The sequence below is a fragment of the Procambarus clarkii genome, chromosome 62 (genome assembly GCF_040958095.1).
Source record: "Procambarus clarkii isolate CNS0578487 chromosome 62, FALCON_Pclarkii_2.0, whole genome shotgun sequence".
Taxonomy (NCBI): Eukaryota; Metazoa; Arthropoda; class Malacostraca; order Decapoda; family Cambaridae; genus Procambarus; species Procambarus clarkii.
The window spans coordinates 31,106,396-31,120,593 of NC_091211.1; the positions used below are offsets into that span (position 1 = coordinate 31,106,396).

Consider the following 14,198-nt stretch of genomic DNA (forward strand, 5'->3'; position numbering starts at 1 on the left):
TCCCCCAGCATCTGCCTCTCCCCCAGCACCTGCCTCTCTCCCCAGCACCTGCATCCCACCAGCACCTGCCTCCCCCCAGCACCTGCCTCATCCCCCAGCACCTGCCTCATCCCCCAGCACCTGCCTCCTCCCCCAGCACCTGCTTCTCCCCCGCACCTGCCTCTCCCCCGCACCTGCCTCTCCCCCAGTACCTGCCTCTCCCCCGGCACCTGCCTCTCCCCCGGTACCTGCCTCCCCCCAGCACCTGCCTCCCCCCAGCACCTGCCTCCTCCTCCAGCACCTGCCTCCCCCCAGCACCTGCCTCCTCCTCCAGCACCTGCCTCTTTCCCTTGCACCTGCCTCCTCCCCCAGCACCTGCCTCCCCCAGCACCTGCCTCCAGCACCTCCCCCTAGCACCTGCCTCTCCCCCAGCACCTGCCTCCCCCAACACCTGCCTCTCCCCCAGCACCTGATTCTCCCCAGCATCTGCCTCTCCCCCAGCACCTGCCTCTCTCCCCAGCACCTGCATCCCACCAGCACCTCCCCCCAGCACCTGCCTCCTCCCCCAGCACCTGCCTACCCCAGCACCTGCCTCCAGCACCTCCCCCTAGCACCTGCCTCTCCCCCAGCACCTGCCTCCCCCCAACACCTGCCTCTCCCCCAGCACCTGCCTCTCCCCCAGCACCTGCTTCCCCCCAGCATCTGCCTCTCCCCCAGTACCTGCCTCTCTCCCCAGCACCTGCATCCCACCAGCACCTCCCCCCAGCACCTGCCTCCCCCCAGCACCTGCCTCCTTCCCCAGCACCTGCCTCCAGCACCTGCCTCCTCCCCCAGCACTTGCCTCTCCCCCAGCACCTGCCTCTTCCCGAGCACCTGCCTCTCCCCCAGCACCTGCCTCCCTCCCTCATCACCTCCCCCAGCACCTGCCTCCCCCCAGCACCTGCTTCCCCCCAGCACCTGCCTTTCCCCAGCACCTGCCTCTTCCCCCAGCACCTCCCCCAGCACCTGCCTCCCTCCCTCATCACCTCCCCCAGCACCTGCCTCCTCCCAGCACCTGCTTCCCCCCAGCACCTGCCTTCCCCCAGCACCTGCCTCTTTCCCCAGCACCTCCCTCTCCCCCAGCACCTGCCTACAGCACCTCTCCCCAGCACCTGCCTCCCTCCCTCATCATCTCCCCCAGCACCTGCCTCCCCCCAGCACCTGCCTCCCCCAGCACCTGCCTTCCCCCAGCACCTGCCTCTTCCCCCAGCACCTGCCTCTCCCCCAGCACCTGCCTACAGCACCTCTCCCCAGCACCTGCCTCCCTCCCTCATCACCTCCCCCAGCACCTGCCTCCCCCCAGCACCTGCCTTCCCCCAGCACCTGCCTCTTCCCCCAGCACCTGCCTCCCCCCAGCACCTGCCTCTCCCCCAGCACCTGCCTACAGCACCTCTCCCCAGCACCTGCCTCCCTCCCTCATCACCTCCCCCCAGCACCTGCCTCCCCCCAGCACCTGCCTCCCCCCAGCACCTGCCTCCCCCAGCACCTGCCTCCCCCCAGCACCTGCCTTCCCCCAGCACCTGCCTCCCCCCAGCACCTGCCTCCCCCCAGCACCTGCCTCCCCCCAGCACCTGCCTTCCCCCAGCACCTGCCTCCCCCCAGCACCTGCCTCCCCCCAGCACCTGCCTCCCCCCAGCACCTGCCTCCCTCCCTCATCACCTCCCCCAGCACCTGCCTCCCCCCAGCACCTGCCTCCCCCCAGCACACAGCAAGGCCGTAGCTGGCCTCCGGGAGCCGCTGTTCTGTATGGAGCCAGCCGGAAGGCACGATTACCTGGCTATATTAACCTTTATAGACACTCAACGACCTCCGCGTCCTCCGTATTGCCTGCAACTGCTGCCACAGATGCGCACCTCCGCTCTCCTCGCAGTGTGCGCACCTGCGGCCCACACGTGTTGGCCTCATGACGATATGGCTCATGCACTCAACACACGAGTGTGTGTAAGCTCATACACTCAACAAACGAGATTTTTTTACAATGCTATCCACACATTTACAATGCTAATCAGCATATATACATTTTCTTCTGTCCTTCATGGACAGGGTTAGAGATGTGTTAAACATATAGTTCAAGGGTTTATTGAACACTCAAAAACAGAAGGTGATTGTATAATGCTTTTAAAATGCTAAGCCTAACCTACATACGCTAAATACATAGATACACAGATTTACGTATGCCCTACATAAAGTGTGCGATGTGTCTTTTACATAGTGTCATTAATGTACATTTACAAAGGTGAAATGTAATTCTGATCAGCTTCCACATATACTTTATACACATATACATACACACCCATATTCGTATATAACATATACATATATATACACACACATATACATTTGTCTCTTACTCTGACAGGGTGAGATAGCTGATAGAGAAACTAGTGTGTAATTAAGCACATAATCACTGAAGGTGATTAAGATGCTTTTACAAGCTCAGGTTATATAGTTACATCACATACATACATTATATAATTGATATATTACATGGTCAATCTTGGGTACAAGTCCAATATATCATCAAGTGTTCCAGTACTCATATAGTAACTACAGACTTCAGCATACCTCAGCCCAGGAGGGCGACAGTCAGTCAATATGGGACATTCTACAATATAATGTTCAAGGGAGTTCATGTTTTCTCTTTCACAAAGTTGACACATTGTGTACTGGAGACTTTCACAAAGTTGACACATGGTGTATTGGACACTTTCACAAAGTTGACACATGGTGTATTGGACACTTTCACAAAGTTGACACATTGTGTATTGGACACTTTCACAAAGTTGACACATGGTGTACTCGACATTTGGGTTTTGAGAAAGCTGCCAGATACGTCTATATCCCAGGCGTATTCTGGCCACTATAACATCACATTGCCGGGTTCTTGTTCTATTAGTCCCATATGTGAATGTCTCCTCACGATATCTATCATAATATTTAATGCTACAACTTTCAGGTCTTTGTGAATTTGTTAGGTCGGTGAGATCTTCATTAGATATTTGTTTAAGTATACTCTTTGCCACTGCTAATGAAACACCCATATCAATTTCTACCACTGGTTTTCTGCAGGCTGTCTTAGCAAGCATATCAACAGTGTCATGCCTTGAGATGCCAACATGTGATGGTATCCATAGGAATTTAATTTCAAATTTATTTTCTTTAGCAGCTAAAACATTCATTCGAATATCACTGACTATTTTCTTGGTGTCACTACTATGTACGTTCAATGCCAGGAGTGCACTCTGCGAGTCACAGTATATAAGTCCACTGCCTTTGTCTTTTACAAGTTCAGTGGCAAGTTATATGCCTGCAAGTTCGGTTTGAGTTGTACTTGCCCAGTCATTGACGCGCTTCATTGAACAAACGAGTGTGTGTAACCTCCCACACAAGTAGAGTTTACCATGTGTCTTCAGTGGTGATTGAGTCCCGTAATGACTTTACGTTCGTGTTCTGGATTTACAGAACATTATTATATACATATTTTTTGTAATATTTTTTATTTTTTCATTTAAACTTTAATGATACTGACACGGGAAGGAGATATACAGGAGTGGAGACCATGTTAGACTGGGATGTAGGCCTCGAGCCTGGTACAAGGGAACAGGTTAGTGCCGGGAATTGCCCGGACCACGAGCCGGTTGGTACAGGAGCCGGTTAGTGTGTTTAGTGCTACAAGTAATGTAAAGAACAGGAATATCCAAGTTCGTGTGGCACTTATTACCTTGCCAGAAAGTGTCTTGGAGCGGGACGTGTTGCAGCACTTGCAGGTACAACACTTGCAGGTGCAGCACTTGCAGGTGCAACACTTGCAGGTGCAGCACTTGCAGGTGCAGCACTTGCAGGTACAACACTTGCAGGTGCAGAACTTGCAGGTGCAACACTTGCAGGTGCAGCACTTGCAGGTACAACACTTGCAGGTGCAGCACTTGCAGGTGCAGCACTTGCAGGTACAACACTTGCAGGTACAACACTTGCAGGTACAACACTTGCAGGTACAACACTTGCAGGTGCAACACTTGCAGGTGCAACACTTGCAGGTGCAGCACTTGCAGGTACAACACTTGCAGGTGCAGCACTTGCAGGTACAACACTTGCAGGTGCAGCACTTGCAGGTGCAACACTTGCAGGTACAACACTTGCAGGTGCAGCACTTGCAGGTGCAACACTTGCAGGTGCAGCACTTGCAGGTGCAGTACTTGCAGGTGCAACACTTGCAGGTGCAGCACTTGCAGGTACAACACTTGCAGGTGCAGAACTTGCAGGTGCAACACTTGCAGGTGCAACACTTGCAGGTACAACACTTGCAGGTACAACACTTGCAGGTGCAGCACTTGCAGGTGCAACACTTGCAGGTGCAGCACTTGCAGGTACAACACTTGCAGGTGCAACACTTGCAGGTGCAACACTTGCAGGTGCAACACTTGCAGGTACAACACTTGCAGGTACAACACTTGCAGGTGCAACACTTGCAGGTGCAACACTTGCAGGTGCAGCACTTGCAGGTACAACACTTGCAGGTGCAGCACTTGCAGGTACAACACTTGCAGGTGCAGCACTTGCAGGTACAACACTTGCAGGTGCAGAACTTGCAGGTGCAACACTTGCAGGTACAACACTTGCAGGTGCAGCACTTGCAGGTGCAACACTTGCAGGTGCAGCACTTGCAGGTGCAGTACTTGCAGGTGCAACACTTGCAGGTGCAGCACTTGCAGGTACAACACTTGCAGGTGCAGAACTTGCAGGTGCAACACTTGCAGGTGCAACACTTGCAGGTACAACACTTGCAGGTACAACACTTGCAGGTGCAGCACTTGCAGGTGCAACACTTGCAGGTGCAGCACTTGCAGGTACAACACTTGCAGGTGCAACACTTGCAGGTGCAACACTTGCAGGTGCAACACTTGCAGGTACAACACTTGCAGGTACAACACTTGCAGGTGCAGCACTTGCAGGTGCAACACTTGCAGGTGCAGCACTTGCAGGTACAACACTTGCAGGTGCAGAACTTGCAGGTACAACACTTGCAGGTGCAGCACTTGCAGGTACAACACTTGCAGGTGCAGCACTTGCAGGTGCAACACTTGCAGGTGCAGCACTTGCAGGTGCAACACTTGCAGGTGCAGCACTTGCAGGTGCAGCACATGCAGGTGCAACACTTGCAGGTGCAACACTTGCAGGTGCAGCACTTGCAGGTGCAACACTTGCAGGTGCAACACTTGCAGGTGCAATACTTGCAGGTGCAGCACTTGCAGGTGCAGAACTTGCAGGTGCAGCACTTGCAGGTACAGAACTTGCAGGTACAACACTTACAGGTGCAGAACTTGCAGGTGCAGCACTTGCAGGTACAGAACTTGCAGGTACAACACTTGCAGGTGCAGAACTTGCAGGTACAACACTTGCAGGTGCAGAACTTGCAGGTGCAGCACTTGCAGGTGCAGCACTTGCAGGTGCAACACTTGCAGGTGCAGCACTTGCAGGTGCAACACTTGCAGGTACAACACTTGCAGGTACAACACTTGCTGGTACAACACTTGCAGGTACAACACTTGCAGGTACAACACTTGCAGGTACAACACTTGCAGGTGCAACACTTGCAGGTGCAACACTTGCAGGTGCAGCACTTGCAGGTACAACACTTGCAGGTGCAGCACTTGCAGGTACAACACTTGCAGGTGCAGCACTTGCAGGTACAACACTTGCAGGTGCAGAACTTGCAGGTGCAACACTTGCAGGTACAACACTTGCAGGTGCAGCACTTGCAGGTGCAACACTTGCAGGTGCAGCACTTGCAGGTGCAGTACTTGCAGGTGCAACACTTGCAGGTGCAGCACTTGCAGGTACAACACTTGCAGGTGCAGAACTTGCAGGTGCAACACTTGCAGGTACAACACTTGCAGGTACAACACTTGCAGGTGCAGCACTTGCAGGTGCAACACTTGCAGGTGCAGCACTTGCAGGTACAACACTTGCAGGTGCAACACTTGCAGGTGCAACACTTGCAGGTGCAACACTTGCAGGTACAACACTTGCAGGTGCAGCACTTGCAGGTGCAACACTTGCAGGTACAGCACTTGCAGGTACAGCACTTGCAGGTGCAGAACTTGCAGGTACAACACTTGCAGGTGCAGCACTTGCAGGTACAACACTTGCAGGTGCAGCACTTGCAGGTGCAACACTTGCAGGTGCAGCACTTGCAGGTGCAACACTTGCAGGTGCAGCACTTGCAGGTGCAGCACATGCAGGTGCAACACTTGCAGGTGCAACACTTGCAGGTGCAGCACTTGCAGGTGCAACACTTGCAGGTGCAACACTTGCAGGTGCAATACTTGCAGGTACAACACTTGCAGGTACAACACTTGCAGATGCAGAACTTGCAGGTACAACACTTGCAGGTGCAGAACTTGCAGGTACAACACTTGCAGGTGCAGAACTTGCAGGTGCAGCACTTGCAGGTGCAGCACTTGCAGGTGCAACACTTGCAGGTGCAGCACTTGCAGGTGCAACACTTGCAGGTGCAACACTTGCAGGTGCAGCACTTGCAGGTGCAACACTTGCAGGTGCAGCACTTGCAGGTGCAGCACTTGCAGGTGCAACACTTGCAGGTGCAACACTTGCAGGTACAGAACTCGCAGGTGCAACACTTGCAGGTGCAGAACTTGCAGGTGCAACACTTGCAGGTGCAGCACTTGCAGGTGCAACACTTGCAGGTGCAGCACTTGCAGGTGCAACACTTGCAGGTGCAGAACTTGCAGGTGCAACACTTGCAGGTGCAGAACTTGCAGGTGCAACACTTGCAGGTACAGCACTTGCAGGTGCAACACTTGCAGGTACAGCACTTGCAGGTGCAATACTTGCAGGTACAGCACTTGCAGGTGCAACACTTGCAGGTGCAACACTTGCAGGTGCAACACTTGCAGGTGCAACACTTGCAGGTACAACACTTGCAGGCACAACACTTGCAGGTGCAACACTTGCAGGTACAACACTTGCTGGTACAACACTTGCTGGTACAACACTTGCAGGTGCAAAACTTGCAGGTGCAGCACTTGCAGGTGCAACACTTGCAGGTGCAACACTTGCAGGTGCAACACTTGCAGGTGCAACACTCGCAGGTACAGCACTTGCAGGTGCAACACTTGCAGGTGCAACACTTGCAGGTGCAACACTTGCAGGTACAACACTTGCAGGTACAACACTTGCAGGTGCAACACTTGCTGGTGCAACACTTGCTGGTGCAACACTTGCTGGTACAACACTTGCAGGTACAACACTTGCAGGTACAATACTTGCAGGTGCAACACTTGCAGGTGCAACACTTGCTGGTACAACACTTGCAGGTACAACACTTGCAGGTGCAACACTTGCAGGTGCAACACTTGCAGGTGCAACACTTGCAGGTGCAACACTTGCTGGTACAACACTTGCTGGTACAACACTTGCAGGTGCAACACTTGCAGGTGCAACACTTGCTGGTACAACACTTGCAGGTGCAACACTTGCAGGTACAACACTTGCAGGTACAACACTTGCAGGTGCAACACTTGCAGGTGCAACACTTGCTGGTACAACACTTGCAGGTACAACACTTGCAGGTGCAACACTTGCAGGTGCAACACTTGCAGGTGCAACACTTGCAGGTGCAACACTTGCAGGTACAACACTTGCAGGTGCAACACTTGCTGGTACAACACTTGCAGGTGCAACACTTGCAGGTGGAACACTTGAAGGTACAACACTTGCAGGTGCAACACTTGCAGGTGGAACACTTGCAGGTACAACACTTGCAGGTGCAACACTTGAAGGTACAACACTTGCTGGTACAACACTTGCAGGTGCAACACTTGCAGGTACAACACTTGCAGGTATAACACTTGCAGGTACAACACTTGCAGGTGTAACACCTGCTGGTACAACACTTGCTGGTACAACACTTGCAGGTACAACACTTGCAGGTGCAACACTTGGAGGTACAACACTTGCTGGTACAACACTTGCAGGTGCAACACTTGCAGGTACAACACTTGCAGGTATAACACTTGCAGGTACAACACTTGCAGGTGCAACACTTGCTGGTACAACACTTGCAGGTGGAACACTTGCAGGTACAACACTTGCTGGTACAACACTTGCAGGTACAACACTTGCAGGTGGAACACTTGCAGGTGGAACACTTGCAGGTACAACACTTGCAGGTACAACACTTGCAGGTACAACACTTGCAGGTACAACACTTGCAGGTACAACACTTGCTGGTACAACACTTGCAGGTGCAACACTTGCAGGTGGAACACTTGCAGGTACAACACTTGCAGGTAAAACACTTGCAGGTACAACACTTGCAGGTACAACACTTGCAGGTACAACACTTGCAGGTACAACACTTGCAGGTGGAACACTTGCAGGTACAACACTTGCAGGTACAACACTTGCAGGTACAACACTTGCAGGTATAACACTTGCAGGTACAACACTTGCAGGTGCAACACTTGCTGGTACAACACTTGCAGGTGGAACACTTGCTGGTACAACACTTGCAGGTGCAACACTTGCTGGTACAACACTTGCAGGTGCAACACTTGCAGGTACAACACTTGATGGTACAACACTTGCAGGTACAACACTTGCAGGTGCAACACTTGCAGGTACAACAATTGCAGGTGCAACACTTGCAGGTGCAACACTTACTGGTACAACACTTGCAGGTGCAACACTTGCAGGTACAACACTTGCAGGTGCAACACTTGCAGGTGGAACACTTGCAGGTACAACACTTGCAGGTACAACACTTGCAGGTACAACACTTGCAGGTGGAACACTTGCAGGTACAACACTTGCAGGTACAACACTTGCAGGTACAACACTTGCAGGTACAACACTTGCAGGTGGAACACTTGCAGGTACAACACTTGCAGGTACAACACTTGCAGGTAAAACACTTGCAGGTACAACACTTGCAGGTACAACACTTGCAGGTACAACACTTGCAGGTACAACACTTGCAGGTACAACACTTGCAGGTACAACACTTGCAGGTACAACACTTGCAGGTGCAGCACTTGAAGGTACAACACTTGCAGGTGCAACACTTGCAGGTACAACACTTGCAGGTGCAGAACTTGCAGGTGCAACACTTGCAGGTGCAACACTTGCAGGTGCAACACTTGCAGGTACAACACTTGCAGGTACAACACTTGCAGGTACAACACTTGCAGGTATAACACTTGCAGGTATAACACTTGCAGGTGCAACACTTGCTGGTACAACACTTGCAGGTGCAACACTTGCTGGTGCAACACTTGCTGGTACAACACTTGCAGGTACAACACTTGCAGGTATAACACTTGCAGGTGCAACACTTGCTGGTACAACACTTGCAGGTGCAACACTTGCAGGTGCAACACTTGCAGGTGCAACACTTGCAGGTACAACACTTGCAGGTACAACACTTGCAGGTACAACACTTGCTGGTACAACACTTGCAGGTACAACACTTGCTGGTACAACACTTGCAGGTACAACACTTGCAGGTGCAACACTTGCAGGTGCAACACTTGCAGGTACAACACTTGCAGGTGCAACACTTGCAGGTGCAACACTTGCAGGTGCAACACTTGCAGGTGCAACACTTGCAGGTGCAACACTTGCAGGCACAACACTTGCTGGTACAACACTTGCAGGTAGAACACTTGCAGGTACAACACTTGCAGGTAGAACACTTGCAGGTACAACACTTGCAGGTGCAACACTTGCTGGTACAACACTTGCTGGTACAACACTTGCAGGTACAACACTTGCAGGTACAACACTTGCAGGTGCAACACTTGCAGGTACAACACTTGCAGGTACAACACTTGCAGGTGCAGCACTTGCAGGTGCAACACTTGCAGGTACAACACTTGCAGGTGCAACACTTGCTGGTACAACACTTGCAGGTGCAGCACTTGCTGGTACAACACTTGCAGGTGCAACACTTGCAGGTGCAACACTTGCAGGTGCAACACTTGCTGGTACAACACTTGCAGGTGCAACACTTGATGGTACAACACTTGCAGGTACAACACTTGCAGGTGCAACACTTGCAGGTGCAACACTTGCTGGTACAACACTTGCAGGTACAACACTTGCAGGTGCAACACTTGCAGGTACAACACTTGCAGGTACAACACTTGCAGGTATAACACTTGCAGGTACAACACTTGCAGGTACAACACTTGCAGGTGCAACACTTGCTGGTGCAACACTTGCATGTGGAACACTTGCAGGTACAACACTTGCTGGTGCAACACTTGCATGTGGAACACTTGCAGGTACAACACTTGCAGGTACAACACTTGCAGGTGCAACACTTGCAGGTGCAAAATTTGCAGGCACAACACTTGCAGGTGCAACACTTGCAGGTACAACACTTGCAGGTACAACACTTGCAGGTACAACACTTGCTGGTGCAACACTTGCATGTGGAACACTTGCTGGTACAACACCTTGCAGGTACAACACTTGCAGGTACAACACTTGCAGGTGCAACATTTGCAGGCACAACACTTGCAAGTACAACACTTGCAAGTACAACACTTGCAGGTGCAACACTTGCTGGTGCAACACTTGCATGTGGAACACTTGCTGGTACAACACTTGCAGGTACAACACTTGCTGGTGCAACACTTGCATGTGGAACACTTGCTGGTACAACACTTGCTGGTACAACACTTGCATGGTACAATCACTTGCAGGTGCAACACTTGCTGGTACAACACTTGCAGGTGCAACACTTGCAGGTATAACACTTGCAGGTGCAACACTTGCTGGTACAACACTTGCAGGTACAACACTTGCAGGTGCAGCACTATTAAGTGATAGGGGGTATATTAGGTGATAGAAAATGCGCCCAACCATTTCTGTACCGCCCAGGATTCGAACCCGGAATTATCTATTCTGCGACGAGAACGAAGCCAACTGTATTGCGTGAAGTGTTCATGAGGGTCCAGGCTCCAGCCTCATACTGGGTGAGGTTAGGTAGTATGAGCCTAGATGTAGAATTATAAGAGGGAACTGGCTATGGTGTGTTGAGTAGTGAACACGGGAGACATCTCCCGTCACGCAGGGTACAGCCGCACCTCTACAGATCTCCAGTATCATCTATTGATAATGGCTCAAAAGAGCCACCACTTACGGGCTATTCATGCCCGTGCCACCTTTTGGGTGCCTTAATCTTCATCAATCAATCAATCAATCGAGTAGTGAAGCATGACTGCGTCCTCTAAGTCATTGCCGCTCCCAGGCACCAGCCATATAGTCAAGTGCTCAGTATATGATATATAATGATGGACATTTTGGATGGACCTTCGTATCATTCTCACTCTCACGAACTCGTTTAAGAATGATCTCAAACTATCGTTCCTTCTCTCATTTAATTGAAGTTATTCTGTCATCTGCCAATGTCTAGCTGGTTATGGTAGTTAATAATCACCTTCTTTCTGTCCAAGATTAAATTTGATTTTCATCTAATCTTATAATCCACTCTGAATACCAAGCTTGGATAAGGGAAGCCATGTTTGTTTAACGACGACACGCGCGGTTCTTGAGCCGCTTAACGAACCCGCGGATATCCATCACGTCCCCCAGCGGTGCTGAGGTAAGCAATAACGTGTCGTCAAGGTGGTTTATCTTGCACGATGTTGCAAAGATGCCGCTCGTGCATGTCTTGCTTGAGGCCCAAGACTGGACGACCTTGTCCGGTGTCTCGGGGTCGAGTACCAGCCGCTCCCAGGCGACAGGTGGAGCTCGCACTCGAGTGAGGGAGACGGAGAGTACAGTGAGAGTCCTCGTGGTGGGGGAGGGACGAGGGGGTGTGTGCTCGTGGTGGGGGAGGGACGAGGGGGGGGTGTGTGCTCGTGGTGGGGGAGGGACGAGGGGGGGGTGTGTGCTCGTGGTGGGGAAAGGACGAGGGGGGGGGGTGCTGGTGGTGGGGGAGGGACGAGGGGGGGGGGGGTGTGTGCTCGTGGTGGGTCAGGGACGAGGGGGGGGGTGCTGGTGGTGGGGGAGGGACGAGGGGGGGGGTGTGCTCGTGGTGGGTCAGGGACGAGGGGGGGGTTGCTCGTGGTGGGGGAGTGACGAGGGGCGGGTGTGCTCGTGGTGGGGGAGGGACGAGGGGGGGTGTGTGTGCTCGTGGTGGGGGAGGGACGAGGGGGGGGTGTGCTCGTGGTGGGTCAGGGACGAGGGGGGGGGGTGTGCTCGTGGTGGGGGCGGGACGAGGGGCGGGGGTGCTCGTGGTGGGGAGGGACGAGGGGCGGGGGTGCTCGTGGTGGGGGAGGGACGAGGGGGGATGTGCTCGTGGTGGGGGAGGGACGAGGGGGGGGTGTGCTCGTGGTGGGGGAGGGACGAGGGGGGGTGTGCTCGTGGTGGGGGAGGGACGAGGGGGGGTGTGCTCGTGGTGGGGGAGGGACGAGGGGGGTGTGCTCGTGGTGGGGGAGGAACGAAGGGGGGTGTGCTCGTGGTGGGGGAGGGACGAAGGGGGGATGTGCTCGTGGTGGGGGAGGGACGAAGGGGGGGTGTGCTCGTGGTGGGGGAGGGACGAAGGGGGGGTGTGCTCGTGGTGGGTCAGGGACGAGGGGGGGGGTGCTCGTGGTGGGGGAGGGACGAGGGGGGGTGTGCTCGTGGTGGGGGAGGGACGAGGGGGGGTGTGCTCGTGGTGGGGGAGGGACGAGGGGGGGAAGTGCTCGTAGTGGGGGAAGGACGAGGGGGGGGGCTCGTGGTGGGGGAGGGACGAGGGGGGGTGTGCTCGTGGTGGGGGAGGGACGAGGGGGGGGGTGCTCGTGGTGGGGGAGGGACGAGGGGGGGTGCTCGTGGTGGGGGAGGGACGAGGGGCGGGGGTGCTCGTGGTGGGGGAGGGACGAGGGGCGGGGGTGTTCGTGGTTGGGGAGGGACGAGGGGGGGGTGCTCGTGGTGGGGGAGGGACGAGGGGGGGTGTGCTCGTGGTGGGGGAGGGACGAGGGGGGGTGTGCTCGTGGTGGGGGAGGGACGAGGGGGGGGTGCTCGTGGTGGGGGAGGGACGAGGGGCGGGGGTGCTCGTGGTGGGGGAGGGACGAGGGGCGGGGGTGTTCGTGGTGTGGGAGGGACGAGGGGGGGGTGCTCGTGGTGGGGGAGGGACGAGGGGGGGGGGGGGTGTGCTCGTGGTGGGGGAGGGATGAGGGGGGGTGTGCTCGTGGTGGGGGAGGGACGAGGGGGGGCGGGTGTGCTCGTGGCGGGGGAGGGACGAGGGGGGATGTGCTCGTGGTGGGGGAGGGACGAGGGGGGGTGTGCTCGTGGTGGGGGAGGGACGAGGGGGGGGTGCTCGTGGTGGGGGAGGGACGAGGGGGGGGGTGCTCGTGGTGGGGGAGGGACGAGGGGGGGGGGTGCTCGTGGTGGGGGGGGGGGACGAGGGGGGGTGTGCTCGTGGTGGGGGAGGGACGAGGGGGGGGTGCTCGTGGTGGGGAGGGACGAGAGGCGGGGGTGCTCGTGGTGGGGGAGGGACGAGGGGGGGTGTGCTCGTGGTGGGGGAGGCACGAGGGGGGGTGTGCTCGTGGTGGGAGAGGGACGAGGGGGGGGGGTGCTCGTGGTGGGGGAGGGACGAGGGGCGGGGTTGCTCGTGGTGGGGGAGGGACGAGGGGCGGGGGTGTTCGTGGTGGGGGAGGGACGAGGGGGGGGGTGCTCGTGGTGGGGGAGGGACGAGGGGGGTGTGCTCGTGGTGGGGAAGGGACGAGGGGGGGGTGTGCTCGTGGTGGGGGAGGGACGAGGGGGGGCGGGTGTGCTCGTGGCGGGGGAGGGACGAGGGGGGTGTGCTCGTGGCGGGGGTGGGACGAGGGGGGGTGTGCTCGTGGCGGGGGAGGGACGAGGGGGGGGGGTTCTCGTGGCGGGGGAGGGACGAGGGGGGGTGCTCGTGGCGGGGGAGGGACGAGGGGGGGTGCTCGTGGCGGGGGAGGGACGAGGGGCGGGGGTGCTCGTGGTGGGGGAGGGACGAGGGGGGGGGGCGCAGCACCTGCACCAATTAAGGCTCCTGATGGTCAGTATTTGCTCGTTGTCGGCTGAGTGGAGAGCTGTGATTAGAGGAGCCAGGCGCACACTCCTCCTCCTCCTCCTCAGCACCCTGCCTCAGCCATCACCCTGCCTCAGCCATCACCCTGCCTCAGCCAGCACCCTGCCTC

The 14,198-nt window shown here is 55.5% G+C and overlaps 1 protein-coding gene across 1 annotated transcript; it reads right to left on the reverse strand.

The window, feature by feature from the left end:
- Nucleotides 1-3,735: 3,735 nt before the first annotated feature.
- LOC123766653 (mucin-19-like) lies at nt 3,736-10,911 on the reverse strand. Its single transcript, XM_069308593.1, has one exon. The coding sequence runs from the start codon at nt 10,909-10,911 to the stop codon at nt 3,736-3,738; it is 7,176 nt and encodes a 2,391-aa protein (XP_069164694.1).
- Nucleotides 10,912-14,198: the final 3,287 nt, after the last annotated feature.

Excerpts from the sequence above, each read along its gene's own strand:
- LOC123766653 (XM_069308593.1), bottom strand. The coding sequence starts at position 10,911 with ATGGTTGGGCGCATTTTCTATCACCTAATATACCCCCTATCACTTAAT.